Raw genomic sequence first — 25,562 nt, 5'->3', positions numbered from 1 at the left:
CAGCAATGTGTGTAGTTTCATGTGTTTTTAAAAGCTCAGTTATTGACTTCTTTGTGCAAATTGCGCCACGATGCCTTCTGAACGGAGAATGTGTGCTGCATGGAGATACCACAGGTAACATTTTTGATAGCTTTACTAAGTTGTCTGTTTAAATACATTTTTCACATGTCATTCAATATATGTTTATCACAATGTGTCAAGACGGATGCAGTAACTTGAGGACTCTGTAACCTGTATGGTGGACCATCCTGGATTGGAGCCTGTGTGCCTAAATGTGTTCTCCCTGCAAAATGCGTTGCATATTTACAGAGCTGAACATGGTGGACTACAGTTGAGACAAATAGAGCAGTGAGTGGTTTGTTGTTGTTTGTTTGTTGTTTGACTGAAATTGTAAAACGAATGCTAATATTGTTCATGGAAATAAATACTGGTGTATATGGCTTTATGCAATCTTTCATTCTGTCATTGTACTATTATATACTACACAGCAATGGCATAACACACCCATGTGTACGACAAAAAGGTCCACACACACACAACCTTATGCTTTTGAAATCAGAATATTCTTTACCCATCCAAACATGAATAATCACGACACATTTTGATATCAACTTGGAACTTTATTGTCAAAATCAACGGTTAAAAAAACCCATATAAAAAACTAAATGTAGCCTACTTGTATTTTGTATAAATGACACTAAATATTTTTACAGAAGCTTTGTGAGCTGGTGCTGGGGCTTCCTTGGACGCAGGATCAGAGTGGTGTTTCCGGCCTGCGTTGTCCTCAGGATACGCAGTAGTGATGGGTCGTTCGCGACGATTCGTTCTTTTTGAACGAATCTTTGAAGTGAACGAGATGAACTGATTCCTCCCACAAAACGATTCGATTGTTTGTTTGAGTCGCCGCTAAAGAGAAGCTTAAAGAACTGGCGGAAACAGTTCAGAACTGTTTCCTACAGTGTAGCTACTGTAATCAGAGCACACACACACACACACACACACACACACACACACACACACACACACACACACACACACACACACACACACACACACACACACACACACACACACACACACACACACACACACACACACACACACACACACACACACACACACCACACACACACACACACACACACACACACACACACACACACACACACACACACACACACACACACACACACACACACACACACACACACACACACACACACACACACACACACACACACACACACACACACACACACACACACACACACACACACACACCCTCCTCAACCTGTCCGCAATAAAGAGGACGGATACCTGAACCGTAGCGTCCAGCTAGCTTAGCGATAAATACACACATACACTTTGTATTCTCCTCCCCCTGTCGGCCCTAAAAGCTTCAGATGGCGGATACCTGAGCTCCATAGCGTCCCGCTCATGTGAAACACACACACAGCGTTAGCGGGACATTCTCCTCTCCCTGTCGGCCCTAAAAGCTTCAGAGGGCGGATAGCTGGGCTCCGTAGCGTCCCACTAGCTTAGCCGCTAGCTAAAGGTAAACATAGATGGGTACATACTATAGAATATGAATAAATCGTCACCGATGTAGAGGATATATTTTTGTATTCACTTTGAACTCGCCCAAATGGAGTTTAATGCTTTGGGATTTAAGCACATAGCATGGGTTTGAAAGTATAACGTGCTAGCCTGCTGTAATACATCGTATAGTCAGGCACACATTTATGAGAGATTTAACAATGGCCAATTATATTTCTTAAATAATATGTAGCCTATTCCCAGAGCATAATTCATGGGGCAACAAGGTGAGGTGTAAAATGTGTTTTAATATCATAAATGTTACGCCAGCAAACTTCTTGTACGGACTTCGGCAGTAGTGAAGACTCACTGAACGAATTAAGTACAAAGACGAATCGTTCGCGAACGTGCAAATCACCAGAAGTCGTTCGCGAACCGGTGAACGAATCAGTGAACGAATCTTTCAAGTGAACTGAATCAAAAGATTCGTGTCCCTGAAGGGAATCGGAATTCCCATCACTAATACGCAGGGAGTTTCCTGATCCGTGAAATGTCGATGTTGGGTTCAGACAGCAGCCAAATTGAACCGTGTAGCATACCCGGCGATGACCTCCTCCCTGTCAGGTCGCTCATAATGGTGCAGGGTCCACAAAGACTTGGTCGAAGATGAGGTCCATCAAGTTGGCCACGTAGGGCTGTGCAATGGTAAAAAAAGCACAACAAAAAATGTGGTTTAGATTAGTATATGCATGTAAAAAACTGAAACTTCTTTCTAATTTTTTTATTTTATATTTGTAAATAGTTGTATAATAAATATTTTAAACACTTACGGAATGTGGGGTCAGTCTTTACTGGTTTTGCTCTGCATTCTCCCTTCCCGGCCTTTGGGAACTGCAGTTTATACAGAGGGTTTCCAGTGGATGTAGTGGCTTGTGCACGCTCAGCGTTTTCATTGTAGTGCAGGGCTGCCAGGTACAGTCTTTCATTTCCGCCATGATAAAAAAAAATGTAAATAATAGCAAAGGATGTACAAATTGTCACTAATTAGTAAGTATGTGAGGTGCTGGCCTGTAAAGAAGAACACATAGTTAGAACAAAATCATCTCAACTTAGTATTCAGGATGAGAAAATACTATTTGGATAAATATAGTCTGAAATCCCAAAAGATGGGGCTAAAACTCTCTATTTAGCAAAACTCTCTATTTAGCAAAGCTCTCTATTTAGCCTTTTCCAATCTGAGTTAGTTTTGAACCGTAACGTGCATGCTGTGTTTCTGACTCAATGCAGGTGATGTGTTGGAGAGGGGCTGAGCTCAGTAGACTGACTGTAATGAGTGCTAGCCACTAATTAGCCTGTTGCTAAAGGTAAGGCCTTGTCAACAACAACAGACCGACGGGGCTTTAGCTCAGTTTTACTCGTGGTGTGTGTCCCCCCTCGCATACATACACAGTGTTGTATCCTAACACACTCCCATTTATATTCATGTGCGCAAACAAGTAAACACACAAAAGCTTTTACATATAACGCTGCAAAACACGGCATGTCTCATTAGCGTAGCGTAGCGTAGCTTAGCTTACAGATCGATGATATCTGATCGTTCTTACAGACTACAATCACAAAAGCGTTTACATATAACGCTGGAAAAAACGGCACTTGCCTACAGAAGATTACGTTTGTTATTATAACTTACTCAATATGATTGTAGAGGATACAAAATACTAATAAATAGGAGAATAAATACTTGTGTTATCGCCTAGGGCGTGGCTTTACAGCCTTCACACAGATCGCCATTACGGCAGTATGTCTGAACATGTTAGCAAATGCCTGATAATTCAAATGACAAAGCAAAGACTGCGGAGGGTACAAAATAAAATGCTACAAAAATATATAAACACCTAACCGATTACTATTTGGGTTTGAGGCGACATTGATACGGCGAAGCTACATGCTACATGCTACAAGCTAGAGATAGCTTTATCAGGAAAAACACCGCTAAATAAAAACTTACAGCTTCAAAATTGGATGTGTCCTCACTGGCCTGGTCCCGGATGGTTGGTATTGATCCCGGGTTTAGCATTAGTTTGGAGGCATATCCGTGTTGGACTTGAGAGAAGTTAATAAACATGTCCGTGGTAAAATGTTTGGAACACACAAACAGAAATCTTCCGTGGTCTTCTGGCACATGTCCCTTGTAAATGAAGTCTAGCCACAGATAAATTTCTTTTTCCACTGATGGCATTGCATGCAGTCCCCTGTCCCGAGTCTTGCAGCCAACAACAGCACAACGTTTAACTGGCTTAGACATCCTGGCAAGAGCAGGCAAAAACACAGATGTGACTGGGGTGTTGATTATTTAGCCTGCCGATAGCCTATATGCGAATGAGAGGTTTGGCAATGCACGTGGCCGTGGCTCATTCCCCTGATAGGTGGAGAGTTGACCAATAAGCGGAGCACTTCTTTGTGACGTAGAAAAGTATTGGAATCTGGATCCGTTTTTTTCAGATCCGTTGCAGCCCCTTTTTTAGAGATTTGGCGAAGGAGGAAAATAGAGAGGGTTGTGTTTTCTGACACTTGGTGAGTTCCCTGGAACACCGAGGACACATGTATAAAAGACGTACAAAGGTGCATTTTGCATGATAGGTCCCCTTTAAGTAAAGGTTCTGAATACATTTGCAGCACTGAGCCAAAATGCTTAGTTGGCCTTTGTTTATTGTTTTTATTATCAATATTCTTTACACAGCTGGCCTTGGTGTTTGACAACATCCTGTAATCGTCACCTCAGTGTGGTTTATGGTATCTAGGGCACCTGTAAGTCGAGGTTTGTGGGTAATTTTGCTCAGATATTACTGTTGACTGTACGGTCGCGCTTTAGTTTATCGTTTGTTTTATTCTCTTTATTAAACATTGTAGAACTCTAGCTTCAGTATGGACTCTTGGCGTCAAAATGATGAGCCAAACACAGCCTCTGAGCCAATATATTCATTGGGAGTTTAATCGGTACACTGCTGCTACATTGTTCCTAAAGTATTAAAGCCGAGGGAGGCCAGACATATCTAGAGTGTGATCAAATCACAAGTCTCGCTGCTCTCGCCAGGATAATGAAAGCAGAGTGTATGAATCATCACAGTCTCTGAGTGTACCTGGCAGCTGCTTTCTGGAGAAAAAATGGAGGCAAACCATTTTGATGTTATTTACACAGTGACAGTACTGAACTGCCATCATTTTACCCTCTCTGCACACATAAGAATGTCTCTTTGATTATACATAACCTATTTTAAAATGTTTACACTGATGAAATGAATGCTATTTTGTTGTAATACATGAACTGTCTCCAATTAAATAACTCTGATATATTTTAAATACTGTCTGTTTAGTGTATGGGCCCGTTTCACAGAGCTTCTTATTAATAATAAATTACATTTTTTATTAGAGCGCTTTTACAGGTGCTCAAAGCGCTTTACAATTACACATTACACATATCAGACATGTAAGAGTCATTACTGTGGACATTACCCACAGGAGCAAATGCGGGTAAAGTGTCCAAGGACACAACGGCCTGACGCAGTGGCGGCCGAGGCGGGTTTCGAACTGGTTCACCAACGCCCCTTGATCTGATGATCAACGCTCTAACCACTGCGCCAAAACCGCCCCAATAATACTAATAATAATACTTATTCACCACTCTATGTATTGTAATACAACATGTTAGCACAATGTTCACATTCTTACTTTAACTTCTTGTGTTTTTATTAATATGTTTTATTTTATTTTATTACACATTTTACTTAATATAATTTATTTTGTTATGTTATTTGAATACATTTGTATTTGTAATGTTCAAATTGCACAGTTTTACATTATATTCTTATGTTTGTATTATTACGATAGAACTTGTATTTTTAACTTGAATAGACTGAATTGATTGGTCAGTCGGTTGGTCGGTCGGTCGGTTGGTTGATTATGGTTTTTCTTCACATTTAAATAAAAAAACAACGCTGACATTAAACAGTGAGTCAGCAGTGAGTCAGAAGTGTAAAAGACTTAGGTTTACTTGATGAACACCTTGCAACACCGAAGCAGTAACTAATGTTGCATACCCTAACTCAGACCCCAACTCTTTACAATTGTACGTGTGTTTGTACCTTGCAGATGCAGCCTTGAGGTCAGTGAAGTGTGTGTGCAGGATTCGGATGGTGTCGTAACACACCACATTGACGACGTCGATGTCAGCTAGCCGGGTTCTCAACTGACCAATCATCTGCCACCAGTCCTCCGACAGCATGCAGTACAACTGGCCCTCATCGTGACTCAGAGGGATGTACCAGGACAGGATGTAGTCTCTGTAGGCAAAGTCAAACACTGCGGAGAGACAGAGGGAGAGAGAAATAGAATATAATGTTGTGTGTTTTGTAATTAGTGCTTTACCGAAGGTGTTGTTGTTTTCCTTCACCTCTATTGAGGTTTTTGAAATAAGCTTTGCATGTGCTTTTTTACGACATCCTCTCAGTAATACAAATATAAACAAAAATGTGATTAAAGCAATTGGTCCGATTTAATGACTAAATTCAATTGTATCCATAATGGATATAACTCTGTTGTGTGGGCCTGCCTTTGTGTGTGAAAAGCAAACGTTTTTGACAGCAATGGAAAGTTGTATTAAAAAAAGGGATGACTGGCAACAAATGTGTAGTGAAACAGATTGTGTGTTAGATAGAAACGTGTTTCATTTTGGAAATTATTTCTTCTATCTTTATTCAATACAGTTTGACTTTAGAAAGCTACGGAGGCATTCTAAATGTTTATATCACATTGGGAAACAATTCTACACAGCCCCCACTGGAATATAATTCTACAAATAGATTATTAGTGATCATATTAGTGTAGTCTGATGTGTATCTGCAACTATGGAAAGATTAGGGCCGTCCTCGAATAAAGTCTACCTCAACTAACAATCATAAAGACCAATGTATTAGGTGATTTAATTGATAAATATAAAGTGGTAGGCAAACAATCCAGCAAAAACACTACTTTACTTCTAAATATGTTTTACCCATAGATGTGCCATTAAGCATAAAAAAATAGCATAACATATGACAACAAAATTCTTACATAGTCAACTAATGGGGCAAAATGGACGGCCCTATAAAATCACAGGTTTAAACAGAATGAATAGACATGCTAGAAAGAGGCAGACAGCCGTTTTTTTTTATTAGAATTGTATAATGTAGTTATGACTGGATACTACTTTTGAAATACCGCTACTTATTCACTTTTTTTTTACCATGGATACCTACAGATGTAGCACGCTAGAATGCACTCCACCCAGCGGATTCCAACCAGAAATCCAGCGGATCCCAGTGGCTGGGATTTTAAAGCCCTCCCACTATTTCTTAAAAGGGCGTTGCCAGATTTCGCCATTTGTTCAATTTCAGGATTTAACCATGAGATGGCGCTTCATTCACAAATACACAAAGACAACTGGGTGAACTTTGGTCTTCAGATTGTTTCCTGGACTTTCAGTACTTCAGTAATGTTTGCAGCTCTGCAGTTGTGTTTGCTGAATAGCATTTAAATCACTTATTTGTTATGGTTTTAACTATAACGAAAAAACATCAATATTTTAGATCAAATAAAGTATATCTAATCTTATTATCTTAATTGTAATTCAATCATATATATTCCTTATATATTAAATAATCATAATAATGTAAATGTTTACACTTATTTCACAATATGCAGTATCATTTTTGTAATATTGTTGTGGTGTTTTTACACAGTACAGTAGACCGAAGTAAATTAACTTATACATTATTATGTATTATAATGTGTTGTATTATTAAGTAATATCATACACTAACCCAGCGTTTCTCAAAGTGTGGGGCGCAGAGATGTGATAGGTGGGTCGCGAATGGACGCGATGAACAGGAGATTATTAGTGTTTGCGGCGGCGGATGCGGCGGCGGATGCGGCGGCGGCGCTGTGAAAGTCCACGGTACACCTATGCCAGAACCAGCGGCCCACCAGCGGCCCACTAACGGCAGCGGCCCAACGGGAAAAGTCCTGAACCTCCTGATGGCCAATCCGAGCCTGCTCACACACACACACAACTGAAACCAAAGTCATTTGCAGACATATGTAAATATCTATCATACACACATGTGAAACGCTCTCACACACAGACACAACAGCGATCAATCAAGTAAGAAATCATCATTCCAATGTGTACTATAGGACAGTAAACGGGTTAAAAGGGGAGTGATTAGTAAAATATGCATAAATAAAAAAGAAAGAATGCTATATAGGTAACATAAGATAAGAATACACAAGTGTAAATTATTTGTTATTGGTTGTGATCATATTCTAAAGATGTTTGGATTATTGAAAAGTATACAGCTCCCTTTCATATGAGTGTTGAGAGATGTATCCATAAATTCATTTTGTGCTCAAAGTGCATGATCAGATTGATGCATTTAACTTCAACATTTTTAAAAAAATCATACATTTTCTTTTCACTGAAAACCGGTCCCACAGATCCAAACAGCACACAAAGGTTAAAGGTAAGCATATAATAATGTTAAAATGTGATAAATATATACACAGCAAAAAACAGAAAAAGAGGAGTAAAAGTAGCTCACGACTTGTTTTATTTTTTTAAAGAAGCTCTCATCCTAAAAAAGATTGGAGACCCCTGTTATAGAACGATATATTTGACAATTTTAAGCTTGGCCTACCATTTTATTGGAGCGGCAAGGAACAGGTGGGGCTTGAAAAGGCCCACCTGTTCAAAGTGGGGAATGCCAGAAAAAGATGGAGAACCACTGCACTAACCCCATTATAGCAGATGCCACATTGAATGGATGAACACATTTATGCATCAATAATTACAACGGAGTATTTCTAAATATAAGTTGTAAAAATACTTATATGTATTTAATACTTATAACATAATGATTAATTTTACTTTCAGATGATAATACTTTTCAATTGGGCAATTGACAATTTTGAATGCAGGACATTTACTTCTAACAAGTATTATTACCTAGGTAAATAATCGGAATACTTCTTCCACCTCTGATTTTGGACACCGTCACTGTTTTTAAAACTTTAATTAAAAGTTTGATATTTCCACAGACCCTTTCAGACCGGCAATGCTGGAGAACAGAGGGGGGATGGGAGAGTTTTGTCCCATTCCGATGGCCCATTACTGTAGATTTGAAACAAAGAGAGTCACAGCCCTGCGTTGATCACCTTAAGGCGAGACACCCCAGGTGAATAGGGTAATTTTTTTAACTTAAAAAGGTATCAGCTAGAATTTTCTCCAGTTAATTACTTAGAATAAGGCAATTGTTTTTTGTATTACAAGTTTTCTGAAATAGCATGTTTAAATATGCCAATTATCAATTATCTCACATTTCAGGAATCGAAATCTGAACTTTGGATAAAGCCAGGTTCAAAACTCTTGTTTCATTTTGTAGTCATATTAGTATCTAAGGCTTACAGAAGGGATATTGGATATCTCTTTTTATCACTCCATAAATCAGAAAATACTGTCAACAGCCCTAAAATATCATTTTTCGCCATGTTTTTAGGTATACAATGTTGTATAATTCAGGCTATGAATGATATATGAACAAACCCTTCTCTAAAAGCCTTCATAATATTGATAGGAATATAACTGGAAGGTTTGGTGTATGGACATGCTACTGAAGTTGAAATTTCAAACTCGGAGTAGGAGAAAAAACTCATTTTGAGAAAACGACCTTAAAAGATTGCAGTGAGGCGCTAGCTAAACCCTCCTGTTCTTTGGATGACAGCTTGCGCATCGACGCACTCCGTGAAGGTATTTCATGTTCTGGGTCATTTGTTTTTTGTATAACCTTGCTTCGTGCAAGTGACAATTGTTGTCGTCTTCTCTGTGAACGTTTTTTTCGCCGTTCTTTTGCCATTTTGAGATTTCAATTTCTAGCGGAAAGCTAACAAGGAAGTGTTTTAGCACACCACGTGACGCATCTGAATGAATCACGTGGTCAGAAATTGACACCAGCCAATGAGATTTCGTTTCTTGGTTTAAGACCCCTTTGTGCTTTCACGATTGGTTGCTGATACAAAGGAAATGACCATATTTGGATCCGATGAGATTGTGCAGGAGAGACGGAGCTTTCCAACGATATTTCTGTTGACATGGTACACACAGCGGTCGCGGTACTTTATGTTACGTTAGAATGCTAACTTTTGGTGAATTTAGGAGAAATCTACAGACGCAAATAGACAAACTATAGTAAAATAAACACTTAAATGTGTATTTTGTACGATTTCCTTCCAAAAGCCTGAAAGAAAACATGTTATAGAATCAAAATAGCACAAATGGAATAAATATAATTAATTATTATGAATACGTTAAGTCTTGTTCATTGTCTGCCTGCCCTTTCCAAATGGCTTCCAATGGAGCTTTCCTAGATGGTTTGGTGAAACAAACCATCTGAGTCAGGTTAGCAGTGGCGGCGCTTTTTTTAAAACGTCTTGTGAGTAATGTGCAGTACCGGAGTCCAACAGAGAGGCAGCCGCTGCGGGACAGTAGCCTGCGTACTGCGTAGCCTTCAGTCCCCTGAAGAAGAAGAAGTGATCCTTTCTAGTGCCTGACAAGTTTTAAGCTAATAGCCTATAAAGTTATGGATAATAGAAAGTTATTTTCATCGAAGCAGGCGCCACAAGCTGCAGCAGCAGCAGTATCAGCAGCTGACAACAATGTCATCACCAGCAGTGAAGAAATGGATGATGTTTCAGGTTTGTGAATCTTATTTGAAATGTTACTTTGCTGGTTTTCTAACGTTAAAGTGAATAACAGGCTAATGGTGATATCTGCACTCTGGCTGACTGAGTAACAAGTGAAAAAGAGTGATGTCACGTTAATGTTATAGCTAGTAAACATGGAGTAACCACACTATGTATGCCCTTATATGTTAGTATGTATACAGAACATGACTCAAAATTATCCTAAAATGTAACGTTAACCCTTCATACCTCAGTCTACTTTTAAGACACTAAAAGAAGAAAACAGGATTAGAAGAACGGAGTGAAGAACAGAGCTGTAAAAGACTGCAGAGGTGCCAGCCAGGATCACATGTAAGAGAATAAGATACATTTCATTTTACATATTAATTATATGGTTAATCTTAATTTTGTTTTATATTTTCTTCTTTCAGTGGATGTGAGGCATGTTCCCTGGATCAGTGATCTGAAGTGACTTCAACCAGCTGCTGACTGTATTTGAGTGTGTTAAGACATTAGTTTGCTTCATTAAAAGGGTGTTAATGAATAAGTGTTCTCCAGTGCCTTTTGTCCGCTTTAAGGTATTATTAAGGTAGGTTTAATTTTGCTCTCAAAGTGCACCAGATTGATGCTTTTAACTTCAATATTAAAAAAAAAAAAAAAAACCTAAAGGATGTTCGGTCCGTCCCCCAAAAATAGCACTTGCAGATGATTACCCCTGCACCAAACCCCCCGCTCAACAACTCCTGGGCTAAGCCCCGGATCTGCTAAATCCTAAATCCGCCACTGCAGGTTAGTAATCCTCCATCACATGTTTCACATCTATTACAGGGTGAATCTTAAACTGAGGCTTGACTTTAACCTGTTGAACACCATTCCCCCACCACCTGGGGGAAAAACACATCATCTGCAGGAAACAGCGTCTGAGGGCTTCTTAATATTTAATAAACTATGAATGTTTCATATCCATGTAACGGGAAGAAACTCAGCTAACTGATCTTTTTTTTTAATTAGCCACGAGCGAAAAAATGCTAACGGCGCTTGCACAGAAAACACAGTAGAACACATTATTACTTATCGTAACTGCAAATCCAACCCATCGATTAGCATCGTGATAGTACACAGAATCGATAGGTATCTATATCATCACTCACTTGGCGCTAGGTAGCCAAAACGGCAATAGGTCTTACCTGTGTTGTTGTCTGATCAAAAGTTGTCTTCAATGGCATTAAAATGATAAAAATGCTGCTGAAGGTTAATCCAATGTGTCTGTGTCACTTTGAAATGACTTCTGATAATCCATAAGCAATAAACCTACTTTTCCGTTTTCAGATTTCAGAGCGTGAGACAGCTTTCGCTCTGGGCAAAACTGCATGCGCATAGCCCCCACTTTTTTTTGGTAACGTTGGTGTGTATGTGGAAATTCCCCTTTGATTCTATTGGCTCTAACGGTTGAAAAGAGATGTCAATCACCAAAATCAACCAATGGGTTCCAGAGAAATGGCAAAAACGCCCATTTCCACCTAAATCACCCCAGAGGTGGAGTTTTTTTTGCTAAACCTCTCTAAAAAGGTCAAATGTCACTGTCATGTTTTGCATCAATCTTGATACAGGGTACTTATTATATGTTGTACTTTGGATTCCTAAGGCTTTTTGTCTACCATCTGATCATTCAAGGGTGGTTTTCACTATAAGTAAAAAATAATTTTTGGACGGACACTATAATTTACAGTTTTTTTACTATGTTCAATCTGAATTTTCTTTAAAATAAAAAACATCTATATTGATTCTGACTCTTCTACATCCAACTCACAGGTTTATCATTACTTTAAGAAAAAAGATTATTAATTGTCCCCTTTTAGAAGTGTAGTTATGGTCATTTGTTTTGGAAATGTCATTTTGAGACCTGAAAACAGGGATGGGGTTTAACAGGTTGCAACCCAACGGAAGTTTCATGTAAGTTTAGTTCTTTCACTCGAAGCTCTGGCTGTGGGGGTGCTAGAGATTTACCCAAGACCTTTTCCCTCTCTAACCTCTTGAGTTTTATTAGAGGGAAACGGTTTGTAGAGTGGCTTAGACAGGCCGGGGAGTGTTACAATTCGTAGACACAGCGTGCCTCCCTATCTCTCATCAATTTCCAACTAAGGCTCCAGTGGGGACTTTGTTCCCTGAGTGTGCCTCTTCACCTATGTTTCTTACTCTCTTACTTGCTACCCTTTGCCCTCAACTTATTCTAAGGGAGTGCTTGTTCGTCTGTCTGTCTGTGTCTGTGTATTCTCTTGTTTCGATTAACCCAGCCACATTTTTTCTTGTTTTGTGTCTATATCTACGCCGGGATCCGGAGTCGAGGCTGATCTTCTTGCTGTGGTCCTGGATCCTCTATCCTGAGTTCTGGATTAAGTCGTGGACTTCGGGTCGTGGCTAAACCTGTCTCTGCGGTCCTGCCTGGGTCTCGTCATGCTGCCTCCCTGAAGGCTCCCACAGGATTATAGTTGACATCTTCGTAGATTCATCTTCTTATTACAGACACATGCATTTCCTAACATTTGGTCTACCTATGCTGCAAAATGTATTATCTCTTCGATTTACACACGGCATCTATTGCATGTCTGTCCGTCCTGGGAGAGGGATCCCTCCTCTGTTGCTCTCCCTGAGGTTTCTCCCATTTTTCCCCTCTAAACTGTGGGTTTTTCTCCGGAAGTTTTTCCTTGTACGATGTGAGGGTCTAAGGATAGAGGGTGTTGTTTTTCTCATACTGATATTCTGAACAATCTGTGCTGTTGTATTTGCTGTAAAGTGTCTCTACTGTAGGCTATTTTTATTATATGTACAGCACTTTGGCTCGACCAAAAATCGTTTATAAATGTGCTATATAAATAAAATTTGATTTGATTTGATTTGATTAGAGATGGGAGCATGTTGATGCGACCTTCCTAGCCGGAGATATGGCCGCATTTTACAATAAACTTCCGTTGGGTCGCTTAAAAACAAATATCGCAAATCGAATCGCAATATTTGTCAGAAAAATCGCAATTCGAAATCGTGCAGCCCTAGTATGTATGGGTTAGTCCTGTGAGACTGGTGATCTGTCTGCTGGGTAGCCTCCAGCCCCGGACAATAAAGGGACCCACACACACACTTCACTAGTGTTGACATGCCTACGGAAGCGATTTGAATTAAGTATCTTGCCCAAGGACACTTATGTCGCTTTTCCACTGCAGTACGTAGGGTGGGGGATATGTGAAATACATTTGTAACTGATGACTCAGACAACATGTTGGGAAATAATCTTCTTTTATTTCCCTCAGGAACTGGGGTCCGAACAGCCCGTCCGAGCTGATCGGAGCGTCCAGCAAAAACCTTCCTGGCTGGCTCTGTAACCGCTGCTTGTTGCAACCAGAGGTGGCGCTGGATCTGAGTCATCCAGGCTGTGATCCTAGCCTGGGAGACTGCCACAGCTGTGCACAGCGTGAGTGCCGTGCTGGCCGCCTTAGCGATCTCCTCTGCCTCCTCTGTAGCTACGGTGGTGGACCGTTCGACCAACGTCACCACCGAGTTGGTCAGCAACGCGATGTTATTCACTGCTGCCGACGCCTGGAACGCACGTCCGGCGACCAAGTTGGCCTGCCTAACCCCGAAGAACGCCGTTAAGCTCGGTTCCAGAGCGGGTTCCATTTCATTTGTTTTTTGAATTCTATTTGAATTCTATATTCCTTGTATCTTTTTAAATTGACAATCATGTTTGTTGATCTGTAAAGCCCTTTGAGACGAATGCATTTTGTCATAATGGGCTTTATAAATAAAGTTTGAATTTAAATGTTGCTCTGAGGTATTAATTTTGGAAATGTTCAAACATGTAAATAAACCTCATCTAAATATTGACCAAAAATAATCATTGTTATAATTGTTGCCATCATCAAACAAGCCTTATGATAGGTATTCTGCTAAGCTAATGCAATGAACTAGGGTGCTTGATGTAAATCCATATATAGAGCACCGATCTAATCGGTTTATCACAATAATTGAAACAGCAGGTGTTGTCTGTGAACCTAATAATATCATGATAAACTGGCACCACACTACAAACAAAGACCTTTATAAAACACACGGGAGGAGCACATGTAATTACACACCCTGGGTGTAAATCCTGGAACCATCTGTCACTTGGCAGCCAGACATTGTGTGTGTGTGTGTGTGTGTGTGTGTGTGTGTGTGTGTGTGTGTGTGTGTGTGTGTGTGTGTGTGTGTGTGTGTGTGTGTGTGTGTGTGTGTGTGTGTGTGTGTGTGTGTGTGTGTGTGTGTGTGTGTGTGTGTGTGTGTTCTATTTCGTATATGGCTTCGCCATCTAAGGCTATCGCTATTGGGGTTATCCCTCTGCGCCCCCGCGCAGCACTGAAACACTTGTAGTCCACGCCCACCCGCTAGGTGGGCCCCACCCTCGGGCCTCCTTCCGGTATAAATAGGAAGGTGGCCCGGCAATCTGCTCCCTCCTTTCTTCAGCAACCAGCAGTACTGAAGCACAAGAAAGAAATCATGAGCAGCAATGATCGTATCCGCATGTGTCCTTCATGCAATACGGGATATATCATGAGCTACGATTTTCACCCGATATACGCATCCTGCCTGGGGCCAGAGCACGCGGACGCGGCTCTCAGCCAGCAGATCGCATGTTCACATTGTGTTCGTCTCCCATCATCCGACAGGAAGCAAAGGGCAGACGCTCTAGCTGCTGCGGGTGCGGAGGACGACTGGCCCATCCAGAACAGGGACAACAGCCTGTTTCTGGAGGCGAGTGGGGGCTGGAGTCGGACGACTCCTACCCTGTCTCCTTCCATGGCTCGCCGTGCGGCTCTCCCCTTCCCCCTCTTCCCCGGACGGGGGAGACGGGGTCGGAGCGAGAGTCAGAGGTGGCGGCCGAGCACGTGGTCCCCTTCTCCGTGGCCACGGCGCTACCGGCGTTGGGTGGCATTATGCTGGAGCTGCCGGAAATAATCGGCAAAGCAGCAGCATGCAGAGGCCTCCCCGTTCCCCGAGGACGGGAGAGGGTGGCTCTGGATGACATGGCTGGAGTATTTTCCCGGGTTCAGACAGGCAGGAGTGACCCGATCTGGCCACGCTTCCCCGCCATTAGGCGATACCAGGAAGGGGCAGCGGCGAACCCGAGGACCTTAAGGGCTCCGGTGGCCACCTTTGTTCCCTTCACTAAGGTGGAGGGGTTCACGGACGAGGTTTTTCCAACCACACCCGCTCTGGAACCGAGCTTAACGGCGTTCTTCGGGGTTAGGCAGGCCAACTTGGTCGCCGGACGTGCGTTCCAGGCGTCGGCAGCAGTGAATAACATCGCGTTGCTGACCAACTCGGTGGTGACGTTGGTCGAACGGTCCACCACCGTAGCTACAGAGGAGGCAGAGGAGATCGCTAAGGCGGCCAGCACGGCACTCACGCTGTGCACATCTGTGGCAGTCTCCCAGGCTAGGATCACAGCCTGGATGACTCGGATCCAGCGCCACCTCTGGTTGCAACAAGCAGCGGTTACAGAGCCAGCCAGGAAGGTTTTTGCTGGACGCTCCGATCAGCTCGGACGGGCTGTTCGGACCCCAGTTCCTGGCCATGGTTGAGTCCATGAAGGCGGCATCGGAGCAAGCGGAGGACATCCGCCAGCACGTTGGCTGGCTCCAGCCAGCGGTGAAGCAGCAACGGCTCCAGCGGCGGCAGCAGCAGCAGCCAACCCAGCGGCAGACGGACAGACACTCGCAGCAGCAACAGCCGAGGCGTCAGACTCGTCCGTCAGCGGCGGCTAGGGCACCGTCCCGCGCCTCCGGGGCACCGTCCCGCGCCTCCGGGGCACCGTCCCGCGCCTCCGGCCCCCCACCAGAGAAGGGGGGTAAGAAGGGAGTGAGGTACTCCCGTTCGGCGTCTGCTCCACGAGAGCCGCCGAAGAAACAAAGCCGGCCTTGACGGTTTGGGGGGGGGGAGCGTGAGGGAAATAAAAGAAGATTATTTCCCAACATGTTGTCTGAGTCATCAGTTACAAATGTATTTCACATATCCCCCACCCTGGGTGAACCAGCTGCCTATGACCTATCGGTTAATAGCCAGCAGGGTTCGTTACAAAAGCCTGCGCTATTTAATCTATCGATTAATAAGCTGCGGAGCACAGTAACTACACCAGCTGCCTCCAATCTGTTGATTAGTATGCAGCAGGATTCGCTGCAGAGGCCTGAGGGTTATGACTTTTCGGCTATTAAACCACAGACCTCGCGGCATTCCTCTGTCCGAGATATGCCACCTACACACGGTCACAATAAGCCCATGAGCGCCGTGGTAACGCCTCATGTGGATATCACTGCACACACCTCCATCCATCCTCTGAGCGTGTACGCGCGTCATGATGAGAGGCGGCGTGAAATGCAGCGTGTGGAGGTTTCCTCACAGCCCTTTCGCTCTAGGCCCATCTTGGGTTGCCTCACGGGCAGCGGCGAGGGCTCTGGCGTGGCTCGTCGTCATGACGACCACAACACATCTCGAGCATGTGCGCCCGCTCTCGGAGTGGCAGCGCGTGTGTCTGATGGACAGATGGATGAGCAGGCTGATCAGCAGAGGGTACACCCTGCAGTTCGCCTCCCCCCCCCACAATTCAACGGGATACAGGCCTGTCATCCCGAGAACAGTGTCTTGCGCTCCAAGCAGAGCTACGGGAAATCCTGTTGAAAGAGGCTATTTCCAGGGTTCCCCAAGAGGCAGAAAATCAGGGGTATTTCTCCCGCTATTTTCCTTTCCCGAAAAAGACGGGGGGAATGAGACCCATCCTCGACCTGTCAGCTTTCAACAAGGCAATAATGAAGAGGCCTTTTCAAATGCTGACGGTCAAAAAGGTGTTAGAGTGTGTTCACCAGGGAGACTGGTTCACCTCTATAGACGTAAAGGATGCATACTTCCATGTACCCATCGTCCCGCAACACAGGAAATTCCTGCGGTTTTCATTCCAAGGAATATCGTACCAGTACAACCGTCTGCCGTTCGGTTATTCCCTGGCTCCTCGCACTTTTTCAAAGTGTGTAGAGACGGCGCTACGGCCGCTACACAGAGGAGGGATGAGTACTATTTTACCTGGACGACCTGCTGCTGCTGGCTCGCTCCAGGGAGGAAGCGGCTTTACAGACGGTACAACTCATATCGCATCTATCAAAGCTGGGTTTCATAATAAACTGGAAAAAGAGCTGTCCTCTTCCCTCCCAGAGTATTGTTTACCTGGGGGTGGAATTGAACTCAGCCCGCATGAGAGCACGACTCTCACGGCAGAGAGTGGAGAAGCTGACAGCTCTCCTTCGACGTGTCACACCCCGCAGCGTGGTGAAGTCACTCTCCGTGATGCGGCTGCTCGGCATGATGGCAGCAGATCACGGGGTGATTCCCCTGGGTCTCCTGCACATGAGGAGACTGCAGAGGTGGTTCATCAGCATGCGCATCGACCCCGTACAACAGAAGAGGCTCATGGTGGTCATCCCTCTGTCCGTGGGTTCAGACTTAACCTACTGGAAAAGTCCCCACGTCCTGTCAGAGGGGGTAGCCCTGGGCAGAGTTACGTCACACACCTCGGTGTTCACAGACGCATCTCTCTCAGGGTGGGGAGGAACGTGCATGACGCAGGCAGAAGGAGGACAGTGGCCGGCTCACATGTCTTTCCACATAAATGTGCTGGAATTGATCTCCGTACGGAGAGTAATTCAACATTTTGCCCCATTGCTGCGGAATCAGCATGTGTTGATTCGCACAGACAACAGAGCCTACATCAATCGCCAGGGAGGTGTACGCTCAGCGCAGCTCCTGAACACAGCCAGGCGGCTGTTGATCTGGGAGCGCGCACACGTGCTCTCCATCAGAGCACTGCATGTGCCCGGAGAACTGAACAGAGGGGCAGACCTCATGTCCAGAGGAGGTCCTCGCCAGGGGGACTGGAGCCTCCATCCCGAGCTGACCGCCCAGGTTTGGAGCCGGGCGGAGGTGGATCTGTTCGCCGCACGCGGGAACGCGCAATGCGCGTTCTGGTTCTCCCTGTCAGCACTGGTTCACCCCCTCTGGGGGTGGATGCGTTCGCACATCGGCCATGGCCCAGGGGACTGCTGTACGCCTTCCCACCAGTCACCCACCATTCACCCACTGACGAAACGGTTTCTGCAAGGGGTACGAAGACTCAGACCGGTGTCACGCGCACTGGCGCCTCAGTGGGATTTGGCTTTGGTGTTACAAGCACTAAGCAAAGCCCCATTTGAACCTTTAGAGCAGGTTCCCCTCAACATGTTATCAGCCAAAGTAGTACTGCTTTTGGCTCTAACATCGGCGAAAAGGGTGAGTGATTTATCGGCTCTCTGTGGCCCCGTCATGCCTCCGGATCCAAGGGGATGGCAATTTCGGCTGTGTTACGCCCTAACCCAGCCTTTATGCCAAAGGTCATCACAAGATCTTTTAGGTCAAGAGTGATCACCCTGGACGGGTTTTTTCCGCCTCCTCATAAATCGGAGGAAGAAGCCACATCTCATCTCCTCTGTCCGGTGCGCGCGCTGGCCTGCTATGTGGCGCGCACGGCGGCATGGCGCCGTTCTCAGCGCCTGTTTGTGCATTATAGAGAGTGCTCGATCGGGCAACCTCTGTCTGCACAACGGCTGTCACACTGGCTGTGTGAGGCGGTGGCGCAGGCATATGTCTCCTCGGGGGTGGATCCCCCGGAGAATATCAAAGCGCACTCCACCAGAGGAATTTCCGCCTCCACGGCGTTGCACGGAGGAATGTCAGTGGAAGATATTTGCACGGCTGCATCTTGGTCTTCCCCCTGTTCATTTATTCAATTTTATTTGAGGGATGTCTCCCTTTCCTCTCTGACGCACCCTGTACTGGGTGTCCTGTCGGAGTGAGTGACGTCAGGGATCCAGCGGTGCGCCTCTCTCCTGCCTCTCGGCACACAGAGAGCGGCCCTTTTTTCCCTCGTATGAGAGGGATGTTCCCTTTACTCTGACACACTTCGTACGAAGTGTCTGGTCAGAGTGAGTGACGTCAGGGATCAAGCGGTGCGCTCTCCTACCTGTCTGACACACAGACAGCTGCTGTTCCCCCTCTATGAACGCAGGATAAGGTGGGACCTTCGTCTCTACTTTCTCACAGCGGCCGGTATGTATTGTTCCCAGCCTTCACCCCGTCGGGAAGATAGGCATGTTTTGCTATGTTCCAGGGACGGTGATGCGCCATTACGCATGGCACAACAGGCAGGGGGGTGTTATTGAGCAGGTGTGTCTGTGCTTCTAGTGCCGGGCGGACCCAGTGGGGCGCAGACTACATCATGCTTCGCCCTTAACCCAATAGCGATAGCCTTAGAGGGCGAAGCCATATACGAAATAGAACTGAGGTTACCTACTGTAACCCAGCTTCTATGAGTAATGGCGCAGCCCTCTAAGCGCTGGGCCCCAATGGCTCTACGAATAGCTGAAGAAAAGTTATATTGTATGGGAGCAGATTGCCGGGCCACCTTCCTATTTATACCGGAAGGAGGCCCGAGGGTGGGGCCCACCTAGCGGGTGGGCGTGGACTACAAGTGTTTCAGTGCTGCGCGGGGGCGCAGAGGGATAACCCAATAGCGATAGCCTTAGAGGGCTGCGCCATTACTCATAGAAGCTGGGTTACAGTAGGTAACCTCAGTTCATTGACCAGGACATTGAACAGTTGTAATCCACTATGAGAGGGATGACTGACACAAACAGAGCTCAATACGTCAGCAGTTTTCCCAAAAAACAGAAGTTAAGAGTCTCCAATAGTTTCACAAACTTTTCATGAAAGTCAGCTAAGACACTTTGAAAGCAAGACTGGTTTATGAGGAAAATAGAAAAACAAAAACTCCATTTGATTTGTATTTTGGTTAGAATATCTGGATTGTATATTTGTTTGTATTTGTATCAATCTTGTGTTATCGCATAAATGTGTATTTATTCAACTTCTTCCTTTTTGAATTCATTTAAGTGCTACACTCACAGATTAATTCATGTATTTCATGTGCTTTTTGTTAATTGACAGATTAATAGATATATTTTTTGTATTGGTGTTTTGTGTATTCAGTTCAAGGTTTAATTTTGTCAATAAAAGAATGTTGTAAAAAATTCCCTTTAATTGTTTTTATTATTCAAAAAGCATACTATTGTGTTTGAGAAGTTTACTAGAGCTGCACAAATGTTTATTTAACACTAGTAGTTGTGTAAATGCAGATGTCAACAACTTTAGCCCATTTAGCATATTCTCCTAATTTCCTGCAGCCCTAAACATTTTTGTATTTCTTTAATTCTATCAAAATGATAGAAAGGAACAACAGTGTAATAGACAGCATAGAAGAAGTGAGTTTCGAAAGACCTAAATTCAAACATTAAACCTTGTACAGAAGAACATATAAAAGGTTGTTTTTTTTAAAAGTGTGAGCAGTACATGTAATTTTACTTAAAGTTTGATTTCTCAAGTGATCTCAAATCGTCACGAGTGGAGTGCACCAGCTGGGCGTAAGACTGGGTGTAACTCTATGTCCGACGTAGAACCAAAGGTTAAGACCAAACTAAAGTTATGCCTAGTGCACCACTTAGATTTACAGTAAGCCCTGTATACGTTGCGCCTGGGTGTAACTTGTACGCCTAGTATGGAGCAGGCGTAAATCAGAACGACAGACTAATATCCATAGTAACGTAAAACAGGCAAGAAGGAAAATAACGATGGCAGTGAGTCTTGTTTACAGGTTTAATAACGAAAGGGCATTAAGACGAGAGAGTCGTCCGTGATCGAACAAACCCACTGGACATCTATTCGGACAGTGAGCTGATAGAGGTTTCGTTTCGGCAGACAAGCCCTTTTAGAATTAATCGAGGAGATCTCCCCTCAACTCCAGCATGGATCAGACAGAAACGCTGCGCTCTCCCCAAACTTGCAGGTGCTGATTACGTGTGCTGCTTGGCAACAATTACTGTTTCACGTGTGTTGACATGGACGCGCATCTTAAGACTAGGCGCAGACACGACCGTATCTAGTCAGGCTTGGAGCACTTGGTGTGAATTCAAATCACTAAGTCGAACGTAGCTAAGCCCGACCGTTAGAGTTAAGACCTACTTGTTTACGCCCAGCTGTTGCACTCCACTCCTGATGCTGGACTCAGTTTAGAAAAAAATAAACAGGAAAAAACTGCACTTTAAAATATAACTTAATAATAATAATAGATTTAATTTGTTAGCGCTTTTACAGGTGCTCAAAGACGCTTTACAGATATAGTGAAGGGAAAAGAAAAGGAAGGAACAACAAATAAATATATAGTTAAAGTTAAAGTCAAATAATACTTATAATACTTATAAAGTTATATCATTCTTTTACTTTTTGTATTGGTGCATCTTTGTTCAGGTCAATTCAGTTAAAGGAGAATGATTGCAAATTATTTCCTTTTTTTTGGAAAGATGTGCAGTAGATGTTTTTATGTTTATATTTCAATTGTTTCTTTAGTGTCCAAAGAATACTTTTATACAATGATTTAAAACCTGTAGCCCCGGAAAAAATCTCATGACAAATGTTCAACTGCATTTGCATTAACATGGCCATAAAATGGTCATAAAACACATAAGAAAAATATCTTTAAAGTGATGAATTACCTTCCTTCAGGGCTTTGTCCACATTGTGTGACACCACCACCCTCCTGCTTTGGCTGGACTCCTGAACCGGCACCAAAAAACGGGCCTGAAATACAACAAGATCACATCAATTATCATATCACAGAAGTTGACTAAAGCAGGGACAAAAAGGAAATATTGGGCAAAGGAGAAAGAGGAGATGGACAGCTGTGTGTCTAATAGAGTGGTGCAGGAATGAGTCCTTAAACCAGGAAATGAGTTAGCATTTTAGTAAGTAAGTATAACTTTATTTATATAGCACCCTTCTCAACACGAATGTACAAAGTGCTTTACATACAGTACACACTACAACTATAAAATGTAGAATAAAAGGCATAAAACACAGCAAGTAAAAGATAGGATAACATTTTTTAGCACTTGCAGTTCCCTTGTTTAGAAGTCAACGTTTCTTTTAAGGTGTTTTTGGTAAGATGCCTGAAATAAGATCTTTGGTTAACAGAAAAGAGATTTTAACGTTTTGTTCTACGACATAAAATACGTCAGTATGTAACCTCTTCGTGAATGTCAGATTCTATGTGTCATAAAAACAACAGTTGCTAACAAGTGGCTAAGAACATTAGCCGCCTTTAGCTTAGCGGTGGTGAAGTGAAGCCATGTGACCGTGTAGTTCTTTTTTAGCCTAACGTTAGCATTTTTATTTACTTTTACAAAATCACAAAGTAGATCCAAATGTGGACATTATCCTGCAGAACAAAATGTGTCTGAGCCTATTTTCTGCAATATTCCAAGATCCAACAGAGAAATACCATTGCTTTTTGTCAAGGAAGTGCTTGTGACGCTAACCGTTTTGGCTTACAAAAATACATCATCACTGCACGACTCTAAAAGCCTTAAAATTCTAAAAAAAGAAGGTAGGCAGCCAAAATGTATCACAGTGTATACTAGGGCTGCTCGATTATGGCAAAAATCATAATCTCGATTATTTGGGTCAATAATTGGGTCACGATTATCCATTTACTTTGAAAACATCCAGTTATTGAAAAGTATGTTTTTAACAGTTGATTACCCTGAACTTTAAGTATAATTCAACTGAAAAACCAACAAAAAAAATGTAATTAAAAAAAAAAAAAAAGAATTATCGTTTTATTTCGATTATGTTGTTTACATAATCGTTGCAAGCCAAATCGTAATTGCGATTAAAATACGATTAATTGAGCAGTCCTAGTGTATAACAACATGTGGACCAGGCGAATGCTTGTGACAATACTCCTCCGCTGTCAACATCAATAACTAATCGAAACTGAAAGGCAGCCTCTGGGTTGTGGCTGCCCATTAAGGCAAGCCACCAACCAGCAAGGACACAACAGCAGAATCAGCCTGAATCTGCGTGCGTCCGTGCGTCCGTCCGTCCGTCCGTCCGTCCGTCCGTCCGTCCGTCCGTCCGTCCGTCCGTCCGTGTGTGTGTGTGTGTGTGTGTGTGTGTGTGTGTGTCTAAATCCAGAAGCATGCATGACTCCATCTCATTTATTATAGAAGAACACAGTGAGGATCCAAAGGGAAGAGAGAAGATGAGGAGGGAGGAGGAGGAGGAGGAGGAGGAGGAGGAGGAGGAGGAGGAGGAGGAGGAGGAGGAGTGTAATCGAGCGGGGAAAGGATGAATCTTTGAGAGCAAAAATGAAAGCAAAATATCAACCTGTGTCTGTAACTGAAGTAAAGGTTTGATGCAGAAGTCTGGCGAGCCCTTGGAACATTATAATTAGCAGCAATTTTGTTTTCACTAGTGGAAATGTCATTTCGACACATCAACAGGTCATTTTGACATGTAGGAATGTTAATGAAAGATGGCTGTAAAACCATTTTGACATGACAAAATGTGTTTGACATTATGAAAACAAATAGTCATAGTTAGTCCTTTTTCATTTGTTAGAAGAATTATTACATATATGTACAATATAATAAATGAGGAAAGAGGGTTGTGACTAGTGAAAAATGTGATTTCCAAATTCCGATATCAACAATTACATTTTGTATACGTAGTCAAAATGACCTACTAATATTGGGTATGTACTTATGTACTGTCATTGTCATTAGTATAGATCAGGGGTTCCCAACCCCCGGTCCACGGACCGGTACCGGGCCGCGGAGGTGTTACTGCAGGGCCGTGAAATAGCTGTGAGTTTATCGTAATATTTGCAGAATTATAAATATATAAAACTATTTTATCATAATATTTTTTTCAAAAAGTGTTTAATGTTCGCACCTAACATTATGTTAGCATGTTCGCAGTCATTTATTTCATCCACTAGCCTAGTTAATCTTTCACCAGAAAACAGTTGAAAATGGCTTTTATGATGTTCCGAGGGATTCGGCGGCTCAGCCAGGTCTCAGCCTCTTGTGCGCACGAGAAAGTTACCGGTGCGCCAAGTAGGAAGAGGAGCGCACAGGAGACAACCGTTTAATTGCAGACTGTTATGTTTATGTGGGGAAATGGCAGTGCATACATTATTTGAGGTATATTTCAAACTCGGACTTCATTTTAAGGACATGTCGGCCAGGGGTGTAGAGCTATTTGTTTATTTTATTAGCTTTTCTTTTTAATGACTGATTTTAAATGCCATTTTCTTAATGTCTTTCATTTTTTTGTAAAGCACTTTGAATTGCCTTGTGTTGAAACGTGCTATATAAATAAACTTGCCTTGCCTTTGTTTAAGCACCGGATTGGCAAAACAGGAGAGTAAACCAGTCTGCCTTGATCTATGAATTCATGTCCGGGACTCTCACGGTATCTGCTGCCCACAGCTGTTTTATAGAAGGAAAACCTCCTTCACTTCATGAAATGGCTGCAGGCAGCATCAGGAGGCAGCAGGACGTGTAACTCCGCCTCTGAGAAGTGCAGCACCAGCGCGCCGAGAGCTGTGCCTTTTTACGCACCGCCTTCGCTGTGTTTACCTTCATCAGAACAGCGAGTGACTGCAGGCTGCTACGTGTTAACCACACACACCTCTACACACATCTCTACACACATCGAACTGCCTGATTACTCTCCCTTTTATTAGTTGTATGAAGGAGATGTCCAATCACCAAGGCGCATGATGTGTGTGTGCTCTGCTCAGCTCTGTGTTTGTGTCTGTCCGACACCGGCATTTGTTTTCAAATGACCATGAACAATAATTTACACACATCTGGCTAACTCCATAGGTAGCCTATATGCGGGTGTTCCCAAAATAAATTAGTTTAATCTTAATCTCGATGTAGTGCTAAATGCTGTCGGACGTGCACCGGAACGAACGTCACAATCATAATATCTTCTGAAAACAAATGCCAGTGTCACACAGACACACACACACACGCGCGCGCACACACACACACCTCCTTTATAATGCGCCTTCTCCTCGTTTTCCCAGCATTCACTGGATTATCTGTAAATCATACAAACAAAACCAAAACGTTGATTTACCTGTTTTCCCGTTTTGGTTTAAAAACTGAATAACGTCGGTTTTTTGGTTTTCCGTTTTTTTTTGGAAAAACCAAAAAACGACACCGGTTCTTTTTTAAACGTTGTTAATATGTTTTGGATGCATATTGTTCAGGGTTTCCCACACATAGACTATACTT

General features: G+C 43.2%; 1 protein-coding gene across 1 annotated transcript in view; it reads right to left on the bottom strand.

Annotated features, from left to right (window-relative positions):
* Positions 1 to 25,562, bottom strand: part of snx25 (sorting nexin 25) — a 128,399-nt gene that overhangs the window by 98,712 nt on the left and 4,125 nt on the right. The window contains exons 3-4 of the mRNA XM_034092390.1: positions 21,969 to 22,053; positions 5,679 to 5,895 (exon numbers count right to left, since the gene is read on the bottom strand). Of these exons, the coding sequence (XP_033948281.1) occupies positions 5,679 to 5,895; positions 21,969 to 22,053 (302 nt within the window). The remainder of the gene's footprint in view (positions 1 to 5,678; positions 5,896 to 21,968; positions 22,054 to 25,562) is intronic.

Source organism: Pseudochaenichthys georgianus, chromosome 10 (assembly GCF_902827115.2).
Source record: "Pseudochaenichthys georgianus chromosome 10, fPseGeo1.2, whole genome shotgun sequence".
Classification (NCBI taxonomy): Eukaryota; Metazoa; Chordata; class Actinopteri; order Perciformes; family Channichthyidae; genus Pseudochaenichthys; species Pseudochaenichthys georgianus.
This window is presented reverse-complemented; position numbering and strand designations above follow the sequence as displayed.